The sequence below is a fragment of the Leuciscus leuciscus genome (assembly GCF_965113295.1).
Source record: "Leuciscus leuciscus genome assembly, chromosome: 14".
Classification (NCBI taxonomy): domain Eukaryota; kingdom Metazoa; phylum Chordata; class Actinopteri; order Cypriniformes; family Leuciscidae; genus Leuciscus; species Leuciscus leuciscus.
In genome coordinates, this window is record NC_138738.1 from 6,885,045 (window position 1) to 6,902,695 (window position 17,651).

Here is a 17,651-nt window from a genome sequence, read left to right on the forward strand (position 1 = left end):
TTAGTATTGTTGGTAGGATGTTGTTATGCAGTTGGTAAAGTATATTTATTTTAGAATGCTGTTGCTAGGGAGTTGCTAAGTTTTTGCTTCACTGTACAGTTTTCCCTTTTGATCGTTCGCCAGGTGAAAAACGTCAAGTCTGATTACCTAGAAAAGTAATAACACCTCTCCTCAAGAAGCCACACAATCTGAGGTTTTATTCATGTCCATAACACAAACTACAACAGACTTCAAAATCCTACAAGAAATAATAACAGCGATGATTGCCTTAGCAAACAACACTAAAAAAATGAAATGTGCTTTTTAAAACTTGATTCGAAAATTCAAGTTTTTGCACACATAAGTATCATTCATCACCCCAGCGTCTTTTCTTTCCCTCGTGCTTTCTTTCTCCCACCCATAAGCACAATTAGACTCTCTGTCCGCAATAACCGCACAAAGCCGATGGGGTTCACAAGCTTATGAGGTCGTTGACAAGTCACTGGAGTTGAAGTATTGAAAACACACACACTGTAAATAGCTGACGTCGCCCTGCATGCACCCAAAGGGCTTGCACATATTGATTGAAGAGAGACGTTGGTAAATAGGAGCCAAAGAGGTCAGAATGTTTTTTTCCTAACAAACCCCGGCATGCAACAACACTTTCCTAAGCGGACATGTTTTGGTTTAAGGGCAGAACAATTCAATTGCATTTTTAACGTGTTAAGATTCAAACAATGTAGCCTTTGACAAGCCCTCATGTGATCCGATCAAATTCTCAAAACATAATCTAATTCAGGGTATGATAGAGGCATCCAATAAGTTCATTATTAATTTGGCCAGTATAAACTAAAGTGCCTACTAAGTTTTTTAAATAATATGTGAAGCAGAATGCATTTCACAACGGTAAATGTTTCAAGAAGTAGTATAAACATTTGCATTCTGTGCACAGTATATATACTACATAATGCAGAAACTACTGTTGAAAAATTTGGGGTCAGTATGATTTAATATTAATACATAATATAAGCGGAAGATGATGGATGGACATCTAATATTAATACTAATACTTTAAAAATTAATACATTTATCTAGCAAAGATCAAAAGTGAATGTAACGACTAGCATATAATGTTACAAAAGATTTCTATTTCAAATAAATGCACATATGTTGCGATAAAACTCATAACTCATTTGCATTCTTAGCTGAAAAATGCATATTTTGCACACTATCTTTATAAGTGGTAGCACATAAAATGTGCATACAATGCAAACAACACAACACATTGAAGTAATAATAGTAATAAACTATTACAAATCCTGCTTTTTCCTTTGTGGACCCACAATTCTTCACTCCCTCTGAGGCAGTATGACTCACTTTTAAAGCGTATAAACACATAAACCAGAGGGAGGAAAGAACCAACAAGTTATTAAGCGTCTCCTCCACAGACTCATCATCTCACTGCAATATGTGTAAAACACTATTCACCTAAGGGACACCAACAACAGCAGCTGATTGGCAGTGTTAAAGACACCAATGAAGGCATTTTATGAAACACTCAAAGAAGAACAGGCATTAAGAGTAAAAGTGCAATTGCCAAACCACTCAAACGCGATAAAGTGAGTGAAGGGGAAAAAAAACAACTCCTCCACCTGTTCTCCCCTAGAAGAGCGAATCACTTTCAAACGAGCAATCCAGCCCACCACGGCTGGCTAATTAGTCCCTTTGGAATGCCCCTCGTGCAGATGGCAAGATGTCTGACATATTTATTTTGGTCCTTCCCGTCAAATCACTCCTTTCTCTGGTTCTCAAACTCACCCTGTTCGTACGTACGGAGGCGGTAAATGCATTTAGTCCTGCAGATGTAGAATCATACAAGTTCTCCAGACTCGCTTGACCTTGCTGCGTGGATGTAAGTGCGCTCATATGAAAGAAGCGAAGAGAAAACAAAATTACAGAGCCGCCCAGGTAGGCGCGTTTCCCCCACAGGGCTTGAAGGAACCGGGCACGCGAGGCTCGCGTCTGCCAGCTCGCCAACCACAGGAGAGCAAGTTAAGATCTAGACATCTGCTGGGTGAAGTGGGGAATCAAAGATGGAGAATGTCTGAAAGGAAAGAGAGAGGAATGTATTCAAAGGAAGAAATGAGGGCCTCAGGTGTAGTTATGGGTCCACAGCACCATTGATGGGCCTTGACAAGCAAGAGCCAGGAGGGGAAAACAGACGTTCGGGCACTAGGCACTTTCCACAAATAGGAATCAAAATGGGTCTGAAGTACTGCATTAGTTTCCTTTTTCTACAAATGCTCAGTCAAAGAAGGTGCTTAGCCTTCAAAACATGGTGATCATCAAACTAAATAATATATTAGTCTGTTGCTAATTTAAAACTTCAAAAATCAAATACAATTATAAAATCATCAAAATTAGACTTTCACTTCAAAGGGGCTATTTGCGACCAAATTGATTTTTCCTTCAAAGGATTTCCACAAGTAATATTTAAACACTAGATCTTTTATTTCATGATCTCAAAAATTTTTATAAAAAATGAATGTGGACACAATCTGTTTATCTATAGAAGACTGTCAGACAGCATTGTTATCACTGACAGAACAATACGATTCGTTTTTTGATCAGAAACTCTATCAAAATGTATTTGTGTTGAAATTAATAAAGACAACATATGGTGGGCAGAACCATTTGTGTGACAAGCCTTTTGGTTCAATCACTTTGAAAACTTCTAATGCCAGCCAATATGGAACCTTCAAAGCTCAGCGTTTGATGGCAGTCAGTTGGTGAAATCAATAGCAATATATGCAGATTTTTAAATGGATTCTCTTGCATTTGAGTTTAGACTGATCTGCAAAACAATAACTTTCAGTTGTCAATGTTTTAAAGGAATTTCTATAAGCAATCTGTTAAGGTTAGTCTCAAAAGTTATTTTTAAGATTAGTCTCAAAAGTCCCTAACATGGTTAGCCAACTGTTTCAAACTGTAAAAAATAAATAAAATAAACATATTCTGTACTACCATGCAAAAGTTTGGAGTTTTTTTTAAATGTTTTGAAAAGTCTCACCAAGGTTGCTTTTATTTGATAAAATACTGTACACTGTAGAAGTGAAATATCAATTTAAAATAGCTCTGTTTTATTTGAATATATTTTAAAATGTAATTTATTCCTGTGCAGCAAAGCTGAATTTTCAGCATCATTACTCCAGTCTTCAGTGTCACATGATCCTTCAGAAATCATTCTAATATGCTGATTTGGTGCATAAGAAACATTTAATTTTATCAGTGTAATATGACCAAGACCAAAGCCAGACCAACACTCCTTAAATTCATCTAAAAGATCCATATTTACTGCCTGGGAAATGTCTTATGTGATATCCCTGCAGTTGTGTCTTGCCCGGTCTTTAAATAAAATAGAGTCCACTTAGTCTGAGACCGAGACAAGAACAAGGCCTTCAAAAATGGTCTCGAGACCAAGACCGGTCTTGAGTACTTCAACACTAGGTAGTGTATATAAATAAATGTATGATTGTGAGAGAGAGTATAGAGGGGTACCATATGTCACTTTTGAGTGATTTATGGCCCCTCTAAGCCCCGCCCCCTTTTTGACCGTGGGAATATTCCCACGCTAGCTCCTCCCACTTATGGGCTGTACGTACACCGTGGGAAAATTGGACTTGTGGCACGCCTCCTTATGGGTTGAACATCTGAAGCGTGGGAAAATCTCCCATGCTCAGTAGTTCTAAACAGTGTATATTAAAACTTTTTAAAGAAATGTACAATAAAGACAATAGTCGGAGATGAGATCAATGTTTTTTATTTATTAAACAAGACATATGTACATTCACCACTTTTAAAACGTTAAAACATCAATGAAATAAGTTTAAATTGAATTTTTTCTCTAAAAAGAGTTATTAAAAAATGAGTTAGTGTTATTTTAAGATGTTAAAACATTAAAACAACTTTTTCATTTACAAAAAGATCATTTTTACATACCCAGTTGTTAAAAACTCGAAGGTTTAAAGACAAAAGTGTTTTCCATGTGTATTTTTTCTGGAGCAAAGTGAAAAAATGTCCACACACGCCGAAGATTTGTCAGGACTGAGAGTGTGTGAAGGCTGCAGAGAGACAGACCCAAGCTCCGCCTCTACCCCCACCCACAACAGATGTCACCGTGGGAAATTCCCACATCTCCTATCCACTCCCAAAAAGAAAACACATCCGGTCATCTCAGTGGCCAGACTTAAATGACCAAAGAATCATGGTGCAACAGCTCGAAGAGACCACACCCCCTAACACACCCCTCTCAAAAGTGAGTGGTCAATTTCGATTTAAGGGTGTGTGTAAAAAATGACATCACTAACGGGAATCCCCCTCCCACAGCGTCACAGTCACATGAGATGTTTAAAAAGGAGCGCAAACATGACAAGAGATACTTGTGATTTTACAAAACAAATCTGCAATGGCAACGGCTGCAACCCCGAAAACACCTGAAAAAAGCATCGATATGAAATGTCTAATTGTCACAAAGTTATCCTATGTTTTAAAGTTTAGGCCATAGTTTTTAAGGTTATACAACACACACACACACACACACACACACACACAAACGGTCGGATCCATCAGGTCTGCAGTTGCGCTGATATCAAGCTGTTTTATGCTTTGTCGAGCGAGAATTAGTTTTTATTACAGGCTGTATCCGGGAAAGATTATCCGGACATGTAAACAAAACGACCATATGTTGTTCTAGTTGTAGAAATCACGACGAAGACTTCACGCTTGTGAAAGGGTGAACTATATCCCTTTAATGAAAGATGCAGACATGTGTTTGGCTTCTTCAAAAAGCAAGGAACAAGACAGTATTGCACTATTGCATTGCACTATGAGTGGAGTAGCCTAAAGTTAAGTCTCTGTTAAACTGCCACCATGTCTTTATTAGTTATTTGTAACATTACAGAATTAATTAATTTACGTATTGTTAAGGTCAATATAGACTAAAAACCTTAATACATTATCCTATTAGTTTCCTGATTCCTCCGCTTATTTAGCTTATTTATTTCGAAAATTAATTTTCTATGGGCATATATATGGCTGAAACAGGTAGCCTAGTGCATCATCCCAAATTTTTCAACATCAACATTTTAATATAATTATAGTCAAATATGGCCTTTAGAGAAATGTGTTTTTTTGAGGAGGGGGGTAGTGCACTATAGGCCCCTGTGGCGCGGCCTAAGCTTTTGTCCTTAATGGCATTTTTTTCCTTACATTACTTTTACTTTTATACTTTAAGTAGTTTTGAAACCAGAACTTTTATACTTTTACTTGAGTAAAAAGCTTGAGTTGATACTTCAACTTCTACAGAAGTCTTTTTAAACCCTAGTATCTATACTTCTACTTGAGTAATGAATGTGAATACTTTTGACACCTCTGCTCATCGCCGGTAGAAACATGATTGAGTATAGATCATGTGTGAAGCAGAGTCTCCGCCCACCTAACGCTAGATTTATTTATAATTACACTAGTAAATAACATTTATAAAAAATAATAGTTGTTTAAAAAATAAAAAACTCATGTTTCAGTTAATTTTGGACTTTTGGTGAAGTTAACAAATATTCACTACTGATTTATTCACTCTTCGATAGGATAATCCACATCTCCCAATGGAGAAATCTGATCATTGTTTGAGAATGCGTTTTGGAGTAAAAAAATAATAAATCTGTTCAAAACTATGTGATTTAAACTGTAAAACCGTGAAACGTAAGCGGCAGGCAAACAGTTTTCTTTTCACAGACATGTAACACTTTCACATATAACTTTTTAAAATGATACAGACCTTTAAAATACAAAGGTGTAGTATTTAAAACGTTAGGCCTATCAGAAAAATGTAAAACAAGTTAGAATGTTTTCCTTCACCTACAGATTTTAAAACCTGTAAAAAAAAATATTATAGAATGTCTATAGAAAGTTATAGAATGTCTTTCACGAACGACTTTTAAAGATACCAGAAAAATGGTAAATTATGTTTTTTAAACAATGTTTCAAACGTGAGCAACATATCAAACATATCAAACTACAACAGTTAAAAAATACATCAAACAAATAGATTATAAGCAAAACTTTTTAACATAAACTTTTGTTTAGTTTTTAGCTAACAATATCTCTTACGCTGTCCTGCAAAGCACATGAATGAGAAATAGAGTCTCCGCCCACCTAAAACTCCGCAACATGAGAATACACATGCGCAGCGCTAGCCTATAGCTACAGATTTAAATCTTGGTAAAAAAGACTTATCAAAACAACGTTCAAAATGTTTACATTTTTTATTTAGGCTAATTTAGTTATTAATTCACTATTAGATATTTCTAGCCTAATATTTTCAAGCATCTGTCCACACACACACACACACACACACACACACACACACACACACACACACACACACACACACACACACACACACACACACACACACACACATACATACGGATGAACGTCTTAAATTTTACGACATCATAGAGAGAGAGAGCATCACTTTGTACCATGCTGTGTTATGCCTAACGAGAAATTATCTCTTCTGAACTCTGAATGGCATTGTGAGCTTTGGGTGATACTGTAAACTTTTGGTTTTCTTTACAAGAAATTGATGAAAGCTATTTTTAGAGTCGACATGAAATCAAAATTTATCCTATTTACTTTGTTAGCGCATATTACTAGTCTTGTGGTGAAAAATTAATCCGTGCAAGTTAATACACAGGAAAAATGGTTGGTCATGGTAATCTTTAATCAAAGTCTGAAAAGCGACTTCCGGTCTGGAAATGGCGTTTCTTTTCTGATGACGTCAGTTTGACGGCTTAACCACTCCTTAAACCGTCTGCTATGAGCAGAGATGGACAGGAGGAGTCTGTTCAATATTCCCTTTCACTTGGAAATACGTCACAACAGTGGAGAAAAGTCGTTTTGCAACTTCCGGTTCACGGGGACTTTAAAAAACATTAATACAACTCTTTGCTTTACAAAAACTGTTTATTACACTAAAACAAGACACAAAATAGGATATTTCATTTACCCCTACAGTAGTCATAATAGTTATTTCTTTATTTTTATTCTGTATTTTTACAGACCTAAAACCATGAGGCTTCAAAGTATGGATTGGAAGTAAATTACCAAAGACACAAACGATTTTGAACATTTATACATTTGTGTGTTGCAAAAGCAGAAGTCTATCTTCTTTATATAAAGAATCACCTTTATTTATGCTTTAATTTCTTTAAAACAATCTGGTGACCTGCATTATTTCTGTGATTACATGATTAGTAATATTGCGAGAGGTTTCCTCACACGTATAAAAACTCTTTAGATGTCTTTGTGACAAACACAACATCTTCACTTAAAAGACTTTTTTTTAAATGTATGGCCGATCCTTTTTCTTCTGACAAACTTACATTTCATATTAATTACCTGAGGCGTTTAACAACCACATATAGGGAATGCATGTTAATTAAATGTTCGAGAAAGCTAATATTGGTGTAATCTCTGAGAGGTCTCACCCCCAGATGCAAAACTATGCGTTGGGATAATCCAGACATAGCTTTACTAAAAGAAAATATTATGGAAGTCATTTTCAAACTGTGCGTAGGCTATGCTTCAACATGTAATTATACAATATTTTATATATTAATATCATGGTTCCATGTTGTTTGTTTGTTTGTTTGTCTGTTTGTTATTAACTAATACCTTTATCTTTTAACTAACACTTCAACATCCAGAACTAAATTAAAGAGATGTATGAGCTAAGGATGTTCTCTGACCCCAAATAAACGGATAATGGAATGTTCACAATCTACAATATACAGTTAGATATTCTCCTACTTAGTATGTGTAATAGTTGTGCTTAATTCTTTGGGTGTATTTTTACACACCCTATGGACTAACTTTAAAACATAATCTTTATACACGAATCACACATGTCCTTATAATCCATGTAAGATTCAAAAGACCAAATCACTAAGAAAAGAGCCGTTTATAATAAATACACAAAAGTTTTCCAAATGATGGATTTATTACTCCGCTAGATTTAGTCATCTTGTTCAGATAGCACAACGCTGTTTCACATGTTGTATGTTGGACTGTATGTGTTTTAGGTGAAGACGTTTCTTTGAGAGCTGAAATAAATGACAATTAAGAATTTAAGTGATAGTCTTTCTGTCTGACTAAATTGATACTTCATTTAGTGCAACTTTCCCTCTATCTACGAATTACACAAAGTGCATGCTGTTTTACACTTAAACTATTACAACAGAATCACATCTAACTATTGCACTGAGAGAGGCATATTCATCCAAGCTCGAGGCTGTTAAACTTCCACACTTTGGTAAAACCTAAATTCTAGAGGTCAATTGGGTTAAAAGTAAATGCATCATCATGAGCCATTTTAAAACAAATACAGAAAAGCCACTATAGTGACCAGTTTTAGCGTGTGAATTGACATTTTACATATTACGCTGTTTACATCTTGTTTTTGTACAGTTTTTGTTCATATAGGAATGTATGAAAAACATGAACAAATATTGCATAAAGATAATTAAATGACGGTCCTTCAAGTATGAGAGTGACTAAACAAATCATATTTATTTTAGAACATCTTTCTGCTATGTCTACGAAACATTGACGTGAAAGATGAGTATTACACTTCAAACTCGTCTAACACTTATTTTGTTATTATTACACGGTTATTTTGTGTGTGTGTCACTAAACAACATGGTTAAGCTAATGAATTATAGTTGATGCGTGGTATTTTTACGTGAAAGGAGGAAAAGGAATATTTAACATGTAAAAATACAAATATTTTAACCTATCGTCAATTTCAATTGTTAGATAAATCATCTAACAATCAACAGTTATATGTGAAACAATTAGAGTTGGTGTAAATTTGCACATCCATTAGAGCAGAATTCTTGTTTATATTGAACATTGTTATTCTACCGCATGTTTAACAGCCCTATATTGTTGTCGGCCTCATCAAAGTTCAGACAGTTTTCACCGGAGCATACCGACTCTGAAACAAGACCAAGTATTAGCATGTAACATTTTGGACACCTTTGTTTTTAGGCATCTTACCCTGTTTTGAAATTGTTTAACAATTTTTATCATCACTAGCGTAACACTTATCATATTGTCGGGTGTGATTGTAATGTTTTGTATGGCGTTTTCTTTACACTTTCCCCCGGATATCTGTTTCCTACAGTTAGCTGTGATGTTAGTGAACTCTAGGTCTTCTCTTTGTTCATATACGACAGTATTCACATGAATTGACTTGATTTGATAAAATTATGGTTTAAACCATCATCTTCACGTGAGACATTTACATTATATTATTATGCCGTCCTAGTTTTTAAATAGCGCTAAAATGTATATTTTACATTTTAACCCTTTATGCGGATATAGAATGTCGTACAAGGTTCTCTGACATATCTTATCGTGTAAAACATCTATGTAGATCTATGTTTTTTAAAAATACCGCGAAACAAAGGACACATCTTTCTATAAGCGACCCTCAAAATCTGTGCATACAACAAAACACATGGGTATGTGTACAATGATTTGTCAGAAAATTACTTTTGTTTGAAGAAAAACTTAAATCAGCTGGTGCTTTTATCAGCTGGAAGCTATTAAACACCCATGAATTCGGTAATGCGATATTGATATCACGTTTTCATTTTAACTCAATACATTTGAATGTGCTAAAGGTCTATGAACTTTAACATCTTAATAGTTGGTAAAATTAACTTAAAGCCTAGGCAAAATGAAATACATCCTAACTACTTTCTACATGCTTGTTACAGATCTTATGACGTACAATTCACCCATGCATACTGTAGGCTATGTTTTAAAAATATATGTATATTTTTATATATAAAATTTTGGTGTAATTATAGACATCTCTCCGGTGGCATATGCATAACTTCTCCATGACGCTATACTTCTGATTCAATGTGGCATTATATGTAATCCTATAGGCCTACAGCAGTTTACGGCGTCATGATGACAACCCCTCCAGCGGGGCGGAGTGAGCTGTTGTCCTGATAAATATTTCAGGACTTCGCACACAACCCGGACAAAACCTCCTGTCGTCCTCACACCCTGCCTTTTCTCCCGTTTCGCAAAGTAGCCATCCTACAGCCCCTGCGACACCCGTAACATCGACCACCACGGCATCCGTTTCAGACCAAATGGAGGAGCTGGTGGGTTACTTAAACCTGGATATGTCTCACCAGGATATGTCTCACCAGCGACCTCCGGCTTGTCACAGTCCTGACATGCGTCGGGAACAGGAACGCCTTGACACCTTTCAGAATTGGACTCTTGCACCAATAAGTCCAGCCGAGCTTGCCAAAAGTGGTTTCTACTACCTTGGCCAGGGCGACAGAGTGGCATGCTTCAGTTGTGGAGGCCAGCTTAGCAACTGGGAACCGGGAGATCGGGCAGTATCAGAGCACCAGAGGCATTACCCCAACTGCCGCTTTGTTCGAGGTGACCGTGCAGATAATGTACCTTTATCTGGCGGCGACCTTTCCAATGTATCTAACTCGGCAATGCAACAGTGTGAAGAAAGGTTGCTCACATTTGTCTACTGGCCCTCAAGAATAACTGTTCGACCAGACCAATTGGCTAAGGCTGGTTTTTACTATGTTGGTCGTCGTGATGACGTGAAGTGCTTTTGTTGTGATGGTGGACTCAGATGTTGGGAGTCTGGTGATGATCCATGGGTAGAGCATGCCAAGTGGTTTCCAAGATGTGAATACCTGTTGCAAGAAAAGGGCCAAGAGTTTGTTCATCAGATTCAAGCAAGATTTCCAAGACTATTTGAACAGCTATTGACTAATGGAGACAGTAACTCGAGAGAATTTGTTGATCCAGCTGTTGTACACCTGGATCCTGGAGAAGACCGTTCAGAAGATGCAGTGATGATGAACAATCCTGTGGTGAAGTCTGCTTTAGAGATGGGATTTGAGCGTGGCCTGGTGAAGCAAACCGTGCAGAGCAAAATTCTCGCAAGTGGAGAAAATTACAAAACCGTTCAAGAGTTGGTGTCTGATTTACTAAGTGCAGAAGATGAGAAGAGAGAGGAGGAGCGAGAGCTTCTTGCTGAGGAAATGGCATCAGATGGTTTTACTTTTCTTAAGAAACATCATCATGTCATCTCACAGCAGCTAAAAAGCGTGCAGAGCTTAATGGACCATCTTCTAGAGGAGAACGTCATCTCACAGAAAGAGTATGACATTATTCGTAACTGCACTATAGTCAAGCAGCAGACAGGGCAGCTCATTGAGTTAGTCCTGTCGAAAGGAAATGCAGCAGCAGAAGTCTTCCGCAACTGGATCAAGAAGAATGATGTCTGCCTGCTGAGAAAACTGATGACCCAGACAAATGAAGCTGCATCACCGAGTCAAGATCTTTCAGACTTGCCTATGGAGGAACAGTTAAGAAGACTTCAAGAGGAGCGCACATGCAAAGTTTGCATGGATAAGGAAGTGAACATTGTCTTCATGCCCTGTGGTCACCTAGTTGTGTGCAAAGAATGTGCGCCTTCTCTGCGCAAGTGTCCCATATGTAGAGGATTGGTCAAAGGCGCTGTACGTACTTTCCTATCATAAAGTGAAGATATTCATCATCCAAGTAACAACAGTTTTTGGATGTGCAAATTTACACCAACTCTAATTGTTTCACATATAACTGTTGATTGTTAGATGATTTATCTAACAATTGAAATTGACGATAGGTTAAAATATTTGTATTTTTACATGTTAAATATTCCTTTTCCTCCTTTCACGTAAAAATACCACGCATCAACTATAATTCATTAGCTTAACCATGTTGTTTAGTGACACACACACAAAATAACCGTGTAATAATAACAAAATAAGTGTTAGACGAGTTTGAAGTGTAATACTCATCTTTCACGTCAATGTTTCGTAGACATAGCAGAAAGATGTTCTAAAATAAATATGATTTGTTTAGTCACTCTCATACTTGAAGGACCGTCATTTAATTATCTTTATGCAATATTTGTTCATGTTTTTCATACATTCCTATATGAACAAAAACTGTACAAAAACAAGATGTAAACAGCGTAATATGTAAAATGTCAATTCACACGCTAAAACTGGTCACTATAGTGGCTTTTCTGTATTTGTTTTAAAATGGCTCATGATGATGCATTTACTTTTAACCCAATTGACCTCTAGAATTTAGGTTTTACCAAAGTGTGGAAGTTTAACAGCCTCGAGCTTGGATGAATATGCCTCTCTCAGTGCAATAGTTAGATGTGATTCTGTTGTAATAGTTTAAGTGTAAAACAGCATGCACTTTGTGTAATTCGTAGATAGAGGGAAAGTTGCACTAAATGAAGTATCAATTTAGTCAGACAGAAAGACTATCACTTAAATTCTTAATTGTCATTTATTTCAGCTCTCAAAGAAACGTCTTCAGCTAAAACACATACAGTCCAACATACAACATGTGAAACAGCGTTGTGCTATCTGAACAAGATGACTAAATCTAGCGGAGTAATAAATCCATCATTTGGAAAACTTTTGTGTATTTATTATAAACGGCTCTTTTCTTAGTGATTTGGTCTTTTGAATCTTACATGGATTATAAGGACATGTGTGATTCGTGTATAAAGATTATGTTTTAAAGTTAGTCCATAGGGTGTGTAAAAATACACCCAAAGAATTAAGCACAACTATTACACATACTAAGTAGGAGAATATCTAACTGTATATTGTAGATTGTGAACATTCCATTATCCGTTTATTTGGGGTCAGAGAACATCCTTAGCTCATACATCTCTTTAATTTAGTTCTGGATGTTGAAGTGTTAGTTAAAAGATAAAGGTATTAGTTAATAACAAACAGACAAACAAACAAACAAACAACATGGAACCATGATATTAATATATAAAATATTGTATAATTACATGTTGAAGCATAGCCTACGCACAGTTTGAAAATGACTTCCATAATATTTTCTTTTAGTAAAGCTATGTCTGGATTATCCCAACGCATAGTTTTGCATCTGGGGGTGAGACCTCTCAGAGATTACACCAATATTAGCTTTCTCGAACATTTAATTAACATGCATTCCCTATATGTGGTTGTTAAACGCCTCAGGTAATTAATATGAAATGTAAGTTTGTCAGAAGAAAAAGGATCGGCCATACATTTAAAAAAAAGTATTTTAAGTGAAGATGTTGTGTTTGTCACAAAGACATCTAAAGAGTTTTTATACGTGTGAGGAAACCTCTCGCAATATTACTAATCATGTAATCACAGAAATAATGCAGGTCACCAGATTGTTTTAAAGAAATTAAAGCATAAATAAAGGTGATTCTTTATATAAAGAAGATAGACTTCTGCTTTTGCAACACACAAATGTATAAATGTTCAAAATCGTTTGTGTCTTTGGTAATTTACTTCCAATCCATACTTTGAAGCCTCATGGTTTTAGGTCTGTAAAAATACAGAATAAAAATAAAGAAAGAACTATTATGACTACTGTAGGGGTAAATGAAATATCCTATTTTGTGTCTTGTTTTAGTGTAATAAACAGTTTTTGTAAAGCAAAGAGTTGTATTAATGTTTTTTAAAGTCCCCGTGAACCGGAAGTTGCAAAACGACTTTTCTCCACTGTTGTGACGTATTTCCAAGTGAAAGGGAATATTGAACAGACTCCTCCTGTCCATCTCTGCTCATAGCAGACGGTTTAAGGAGTGGTTAAGCCGTCAAACTGACGTCATCAGAAAAGAAACGCCATTTCCAGACCGGAAGTCGCTTTTCAGACTTTGATTAAAGATTACCATGACCAACCATTTTTCCTGTGTATTAACTTGCACGGATTAATTTTTCACCACAAGACTAGTAATATGCGCTAACAAAGTAAATAGGATAAATTTTGATTTCATGTCGACTCTAAAAATAGCTTTCATCAATTTCTTGTAAAGAAAACCAAAAGTTTACAGTATCACCCAAAGCTCACAATGCCATTCAGAGTTCAGAAGAGATAATTTCTCGTTAGGCATAACACAGCATGGTACAAAGTGATGCTCTCTCTCTCTATGATGTCGTAAAATTTAAGACGTTCATCCGTATGTATGTGTGTGTGTGTGTGTGTGTGTGTGTGTGTGTGTGTGTGTGTGTGTGTGTGTGTGTGTGTGTGTGTGTGTGTGTGTGTGTGTGTGTGTGGACAGATGCTTGAAAATATTAGGCTAGAAATATCTAATAGTGAATTAATAACTAAATTAGCCTAAATAAAAAATGTAAACATTTTGAACGTTGTTTTGATAAGTCTTTTTTACCAAGATTTAAATCTGTAGCTATAGGCTAGCGCTGCGCATGTGTATTCTCATGTTGCGGAGTTTTAGGTGGGCGGAGACTCTATTTCTCATTCATGTGCTTTGCAGGACAGCGTAAGAGATATTGTTAGCTAAAAACTAAACAAAAGTTTATGTTAAAAAGTTTTGCTTATAATCTATTTGTTTGATGTATTTTTTAACTGTTGTAGTTTGATATGTTTGATATGTTGCTCACGTTTGAAACATTGTTTAAAAAACATAATTTACCATTTTTCTGGTATCTTTAAAAGTCGTTCGTGAAAGACATTCTATAACTTTCTATAGACATTCTATAATATTTTTTTTTACAGGTTTTAAAATCTGTAGGTGAAGGAAAACATTCTAACTTGTTTTACATTTTTCTGATAGGCCTAACGTTTTAAATACTACACCTTTGTATTTTAAAGGTCTGTATCATTTTAAAAAGTTATATGTGAAAGTGTTACATGTCTGTGAAAAGAAAACTGTTTGCCTGCCGCTTACGTTTCACGGTTTTACAGTTTAAATCACATAGTTTTGAACAGATTTATTATTTTTTTACTCCAAAACGCATTCTCAAACAATGATCAGATTTCTCCATTGGGAGATGTGGATTATCCTATCGAAGAGTGAATAAATCAGTAGTGAATATTTGTTAACTTCACCAAAAGTCCAAAATTAACTGAAACATGAGTTTTTTATTTTTTAAACAACTATTATTTTTTATAAATGTTATTTACTAGTGTAATTATAAATAAATCTAGCGTTAGGTGGGCGGAGACTCTGCTTCACACATGATCTATACTCAATCATGTTTCTACCGGCGATGAGCAGAGGTGTCAAAAGTATTCACATTCATTACTCAAGTAGAAGTATAGATACTAGGGTTTAAAAAGACTTCTGTAGAAGTTGAAGTATCAACTCAAGCTTTTTACTCAAGTAAAAGTATAAAAGTTCTGGTTTCAAAACTACTTAAAGTATAAAAGTAAAAGTAATGTAAGGAAAAAAATGCCATTAAGGACAAAAGCTTAGGCCGCGCCACAGGGGCCTATAGTGCACTACCCCCCTCCTCAAAAAAACACATTTCTCTAAAGGCCATATTTGACTATAATTATATTAAAATGTTGATGTTGAAAAATTTGGGATGATGCACTAGGCTACCTGTTTCAGCCATATATATGCCCATAGAAAATTAATTTTCGAAATAAATAAGCTAAATAAGCGGAGGAATCAGGAAACTAATAGGATAATGTATTAAGGTTTTTAGTCTATATTGACCTTAACAATACGTAAATTAATTAATTCTGTAATGTTACAAATAACTAATAAAGACATGGTGGCAGTTTAACAGAGACTTAACTTTAGGCTACTCCACTCATAGTGCAATGCAATAGTGCAATACTGTCTTGTTCCTTGCTTTTTGAAGAAGCCAAACACATGTCTGCATCTTTCATTAAAGGGATATAGTTCACCCTTTCACAAGCGTGAAGTCTTCGTCGTGATTTCTACAACTAGAACAACATATGGTCGTTTTGTTTACATGTCCGGATAATCTTTCCCGGATACAGCCTGTAATAAAAACTAATTCTCGCTCGACAAAGCATAAAACAGCTTGATATCAGCGCAACTGCAGACCTGATGGATCCGACCGTTTGTGTGTGTGTGTGTGTGTGTGTGTGTGTGTTGTATAACCTTAAAAACTATGGCCTAAACTTTAAAACATAGGATAACTTTGTGACAATTAGACATTTCATATCGATGCTTTTTTCAGGTGTTTTCGGGGTTGCAGCCGTTGCCATTGCAGATTTGTTTTGTAAAATCACAAGTATCTCTTGTCATGTTTGCGCTCCTTTTTAAACATCTCATGTGACTGTGACGCTGTGGGAGGGGGATTCCCGTTAGTGATGTCATTTTTTACACACACCCTTAAATCGAAATTGACCACTCACTTTTGAGAGGGGTGTGTTAGGGGGTGTGGTCTCTTCGAGCTGTTGCACCATGATTCTTTGGTCATTTAAGTCTGGCCACTGAGATGACCGGATGTGTTTTCTTTTTGGGAGTGGATAGGAGATGTGGGAATTTCCCACGGTGACATCTGTTGTGGGTGGGGGTAGAGGCGGAGCTTGGGTCTGTCTCTCTGCAGCCTTCACACACTCTCAGTCCTGACAAATCTTCGGCGTGTGTGGACATTTTTTCACTTTGCTCCAGAAAAAATACACATGGAAAACACTTTTGTCTTTAAACCTTCGAGTTTTTAACAACTGGGTATGTAAAAATGATCTTTTTGTAAATGAAAAAGTTGTTTTAATGTTTTAACATCTTAAAATAACACTAACTCATTTTTTAATAACTCTTTTTAGAGAAAAAATTCAATTTAAACTTATTTCATTGATGTTTTAACGTTTTAAAAGTGGTGAATGTACATATGTCTTGTTTAATAAATAAAAAACATTGATCTCATCTCCGACTATTGTCTTTATTGTACATTTCTTTAAAAAGTTTTAATATACACTGTTTAGAACTACTGAGCATGGGAGATTTTCCCACGCTTCAGATGTTCAACCCATAAGGAGGCGTGCCACAAGTCCAATTTTCCCACGGTGTACGTACAGCCCATAAGTGGGAGGAGCTAGCGTGGGAATATTCCCACGGTCAAAAAGGGGGCGGGGCTTAGAGGGGCCATAAATCACTCAAAAGTGACATATGGTACCCCTCTATACTCTCTCTATTGTGATAGTCTTGGGGTTTTGAGCAGTAAAGAAAACAAAGCATACTGATGCTATAGTTACCTTTCAACTTATGTAAATGAGCATTTTTTAGTGTGACATGAAAATATGCAGACTAAATTGTGATTTAGCAGTAGGAAGTAGCAAGTCTTGGTTCACAGCTTAGACTTAACAAAAATGTCCTCGTTGAATATAGTCCTAATTCACACCCAGGTTCTGACTCAAAGGACGATATCTGATGCTATATGGTTTACCGTCAGGCACACATAACTTTGAATGACTGGAACAATTTTTTGTAAGATTGGGGAAAAAAAACTGAGAAAAAGGAAAGAGAATGCAATATAGATACAAGAAAGAGAATTCTGCAAGATTACACACCTGTATGAATGTGAGAGCTGAACCTCATTTTCCTTGCAGCTTCAAGACAGCCTTTTCAAGAAGCGGCTGTGAAATATGGGGGAAGCTAGTCGAAGTCTTGCATATCTCTTCTGTAAAAGTCAAACCTCACACTGATTGCATGCATTTCACCGGGCTGAGAATACAAAGGGTTTTCTTTGTTTTTCTGGGTGATC

General features: G+C 36.0%; 2 protein-coding genes across 2 annotated transcripts in view; one reads left to right on the top strand and one right to left on the bottom strand.

Moving 5' to 3' along the window:
- tafa3a (TAFA chemokine like family member 3a) overlaps nucleotides 1-17,651 on the bottom strand; it is a 123,765-nt gene that overhangs the window by 47,613 nt on the left and 58,501 nt on the right. The window lies entirely within an intron of this gene.
- Nucleotides 10,181-12,460, top strand: LOC309473814 (baculoviral IAP repeat-containing protein 2-like). The gene has a single exon (XM_082135981.1). The coding sequence runs from the start codon at nucleotides 10,212-10,214 to the stop codon at nucleotides 11,634-11,636; it is 1,425 nt and encodes a 474-aa protein (XP_081992107.1). The 5' UTR covers nucleotides 10,181-10,211; the 3' UTR covers nucleotides 11,637-12,460.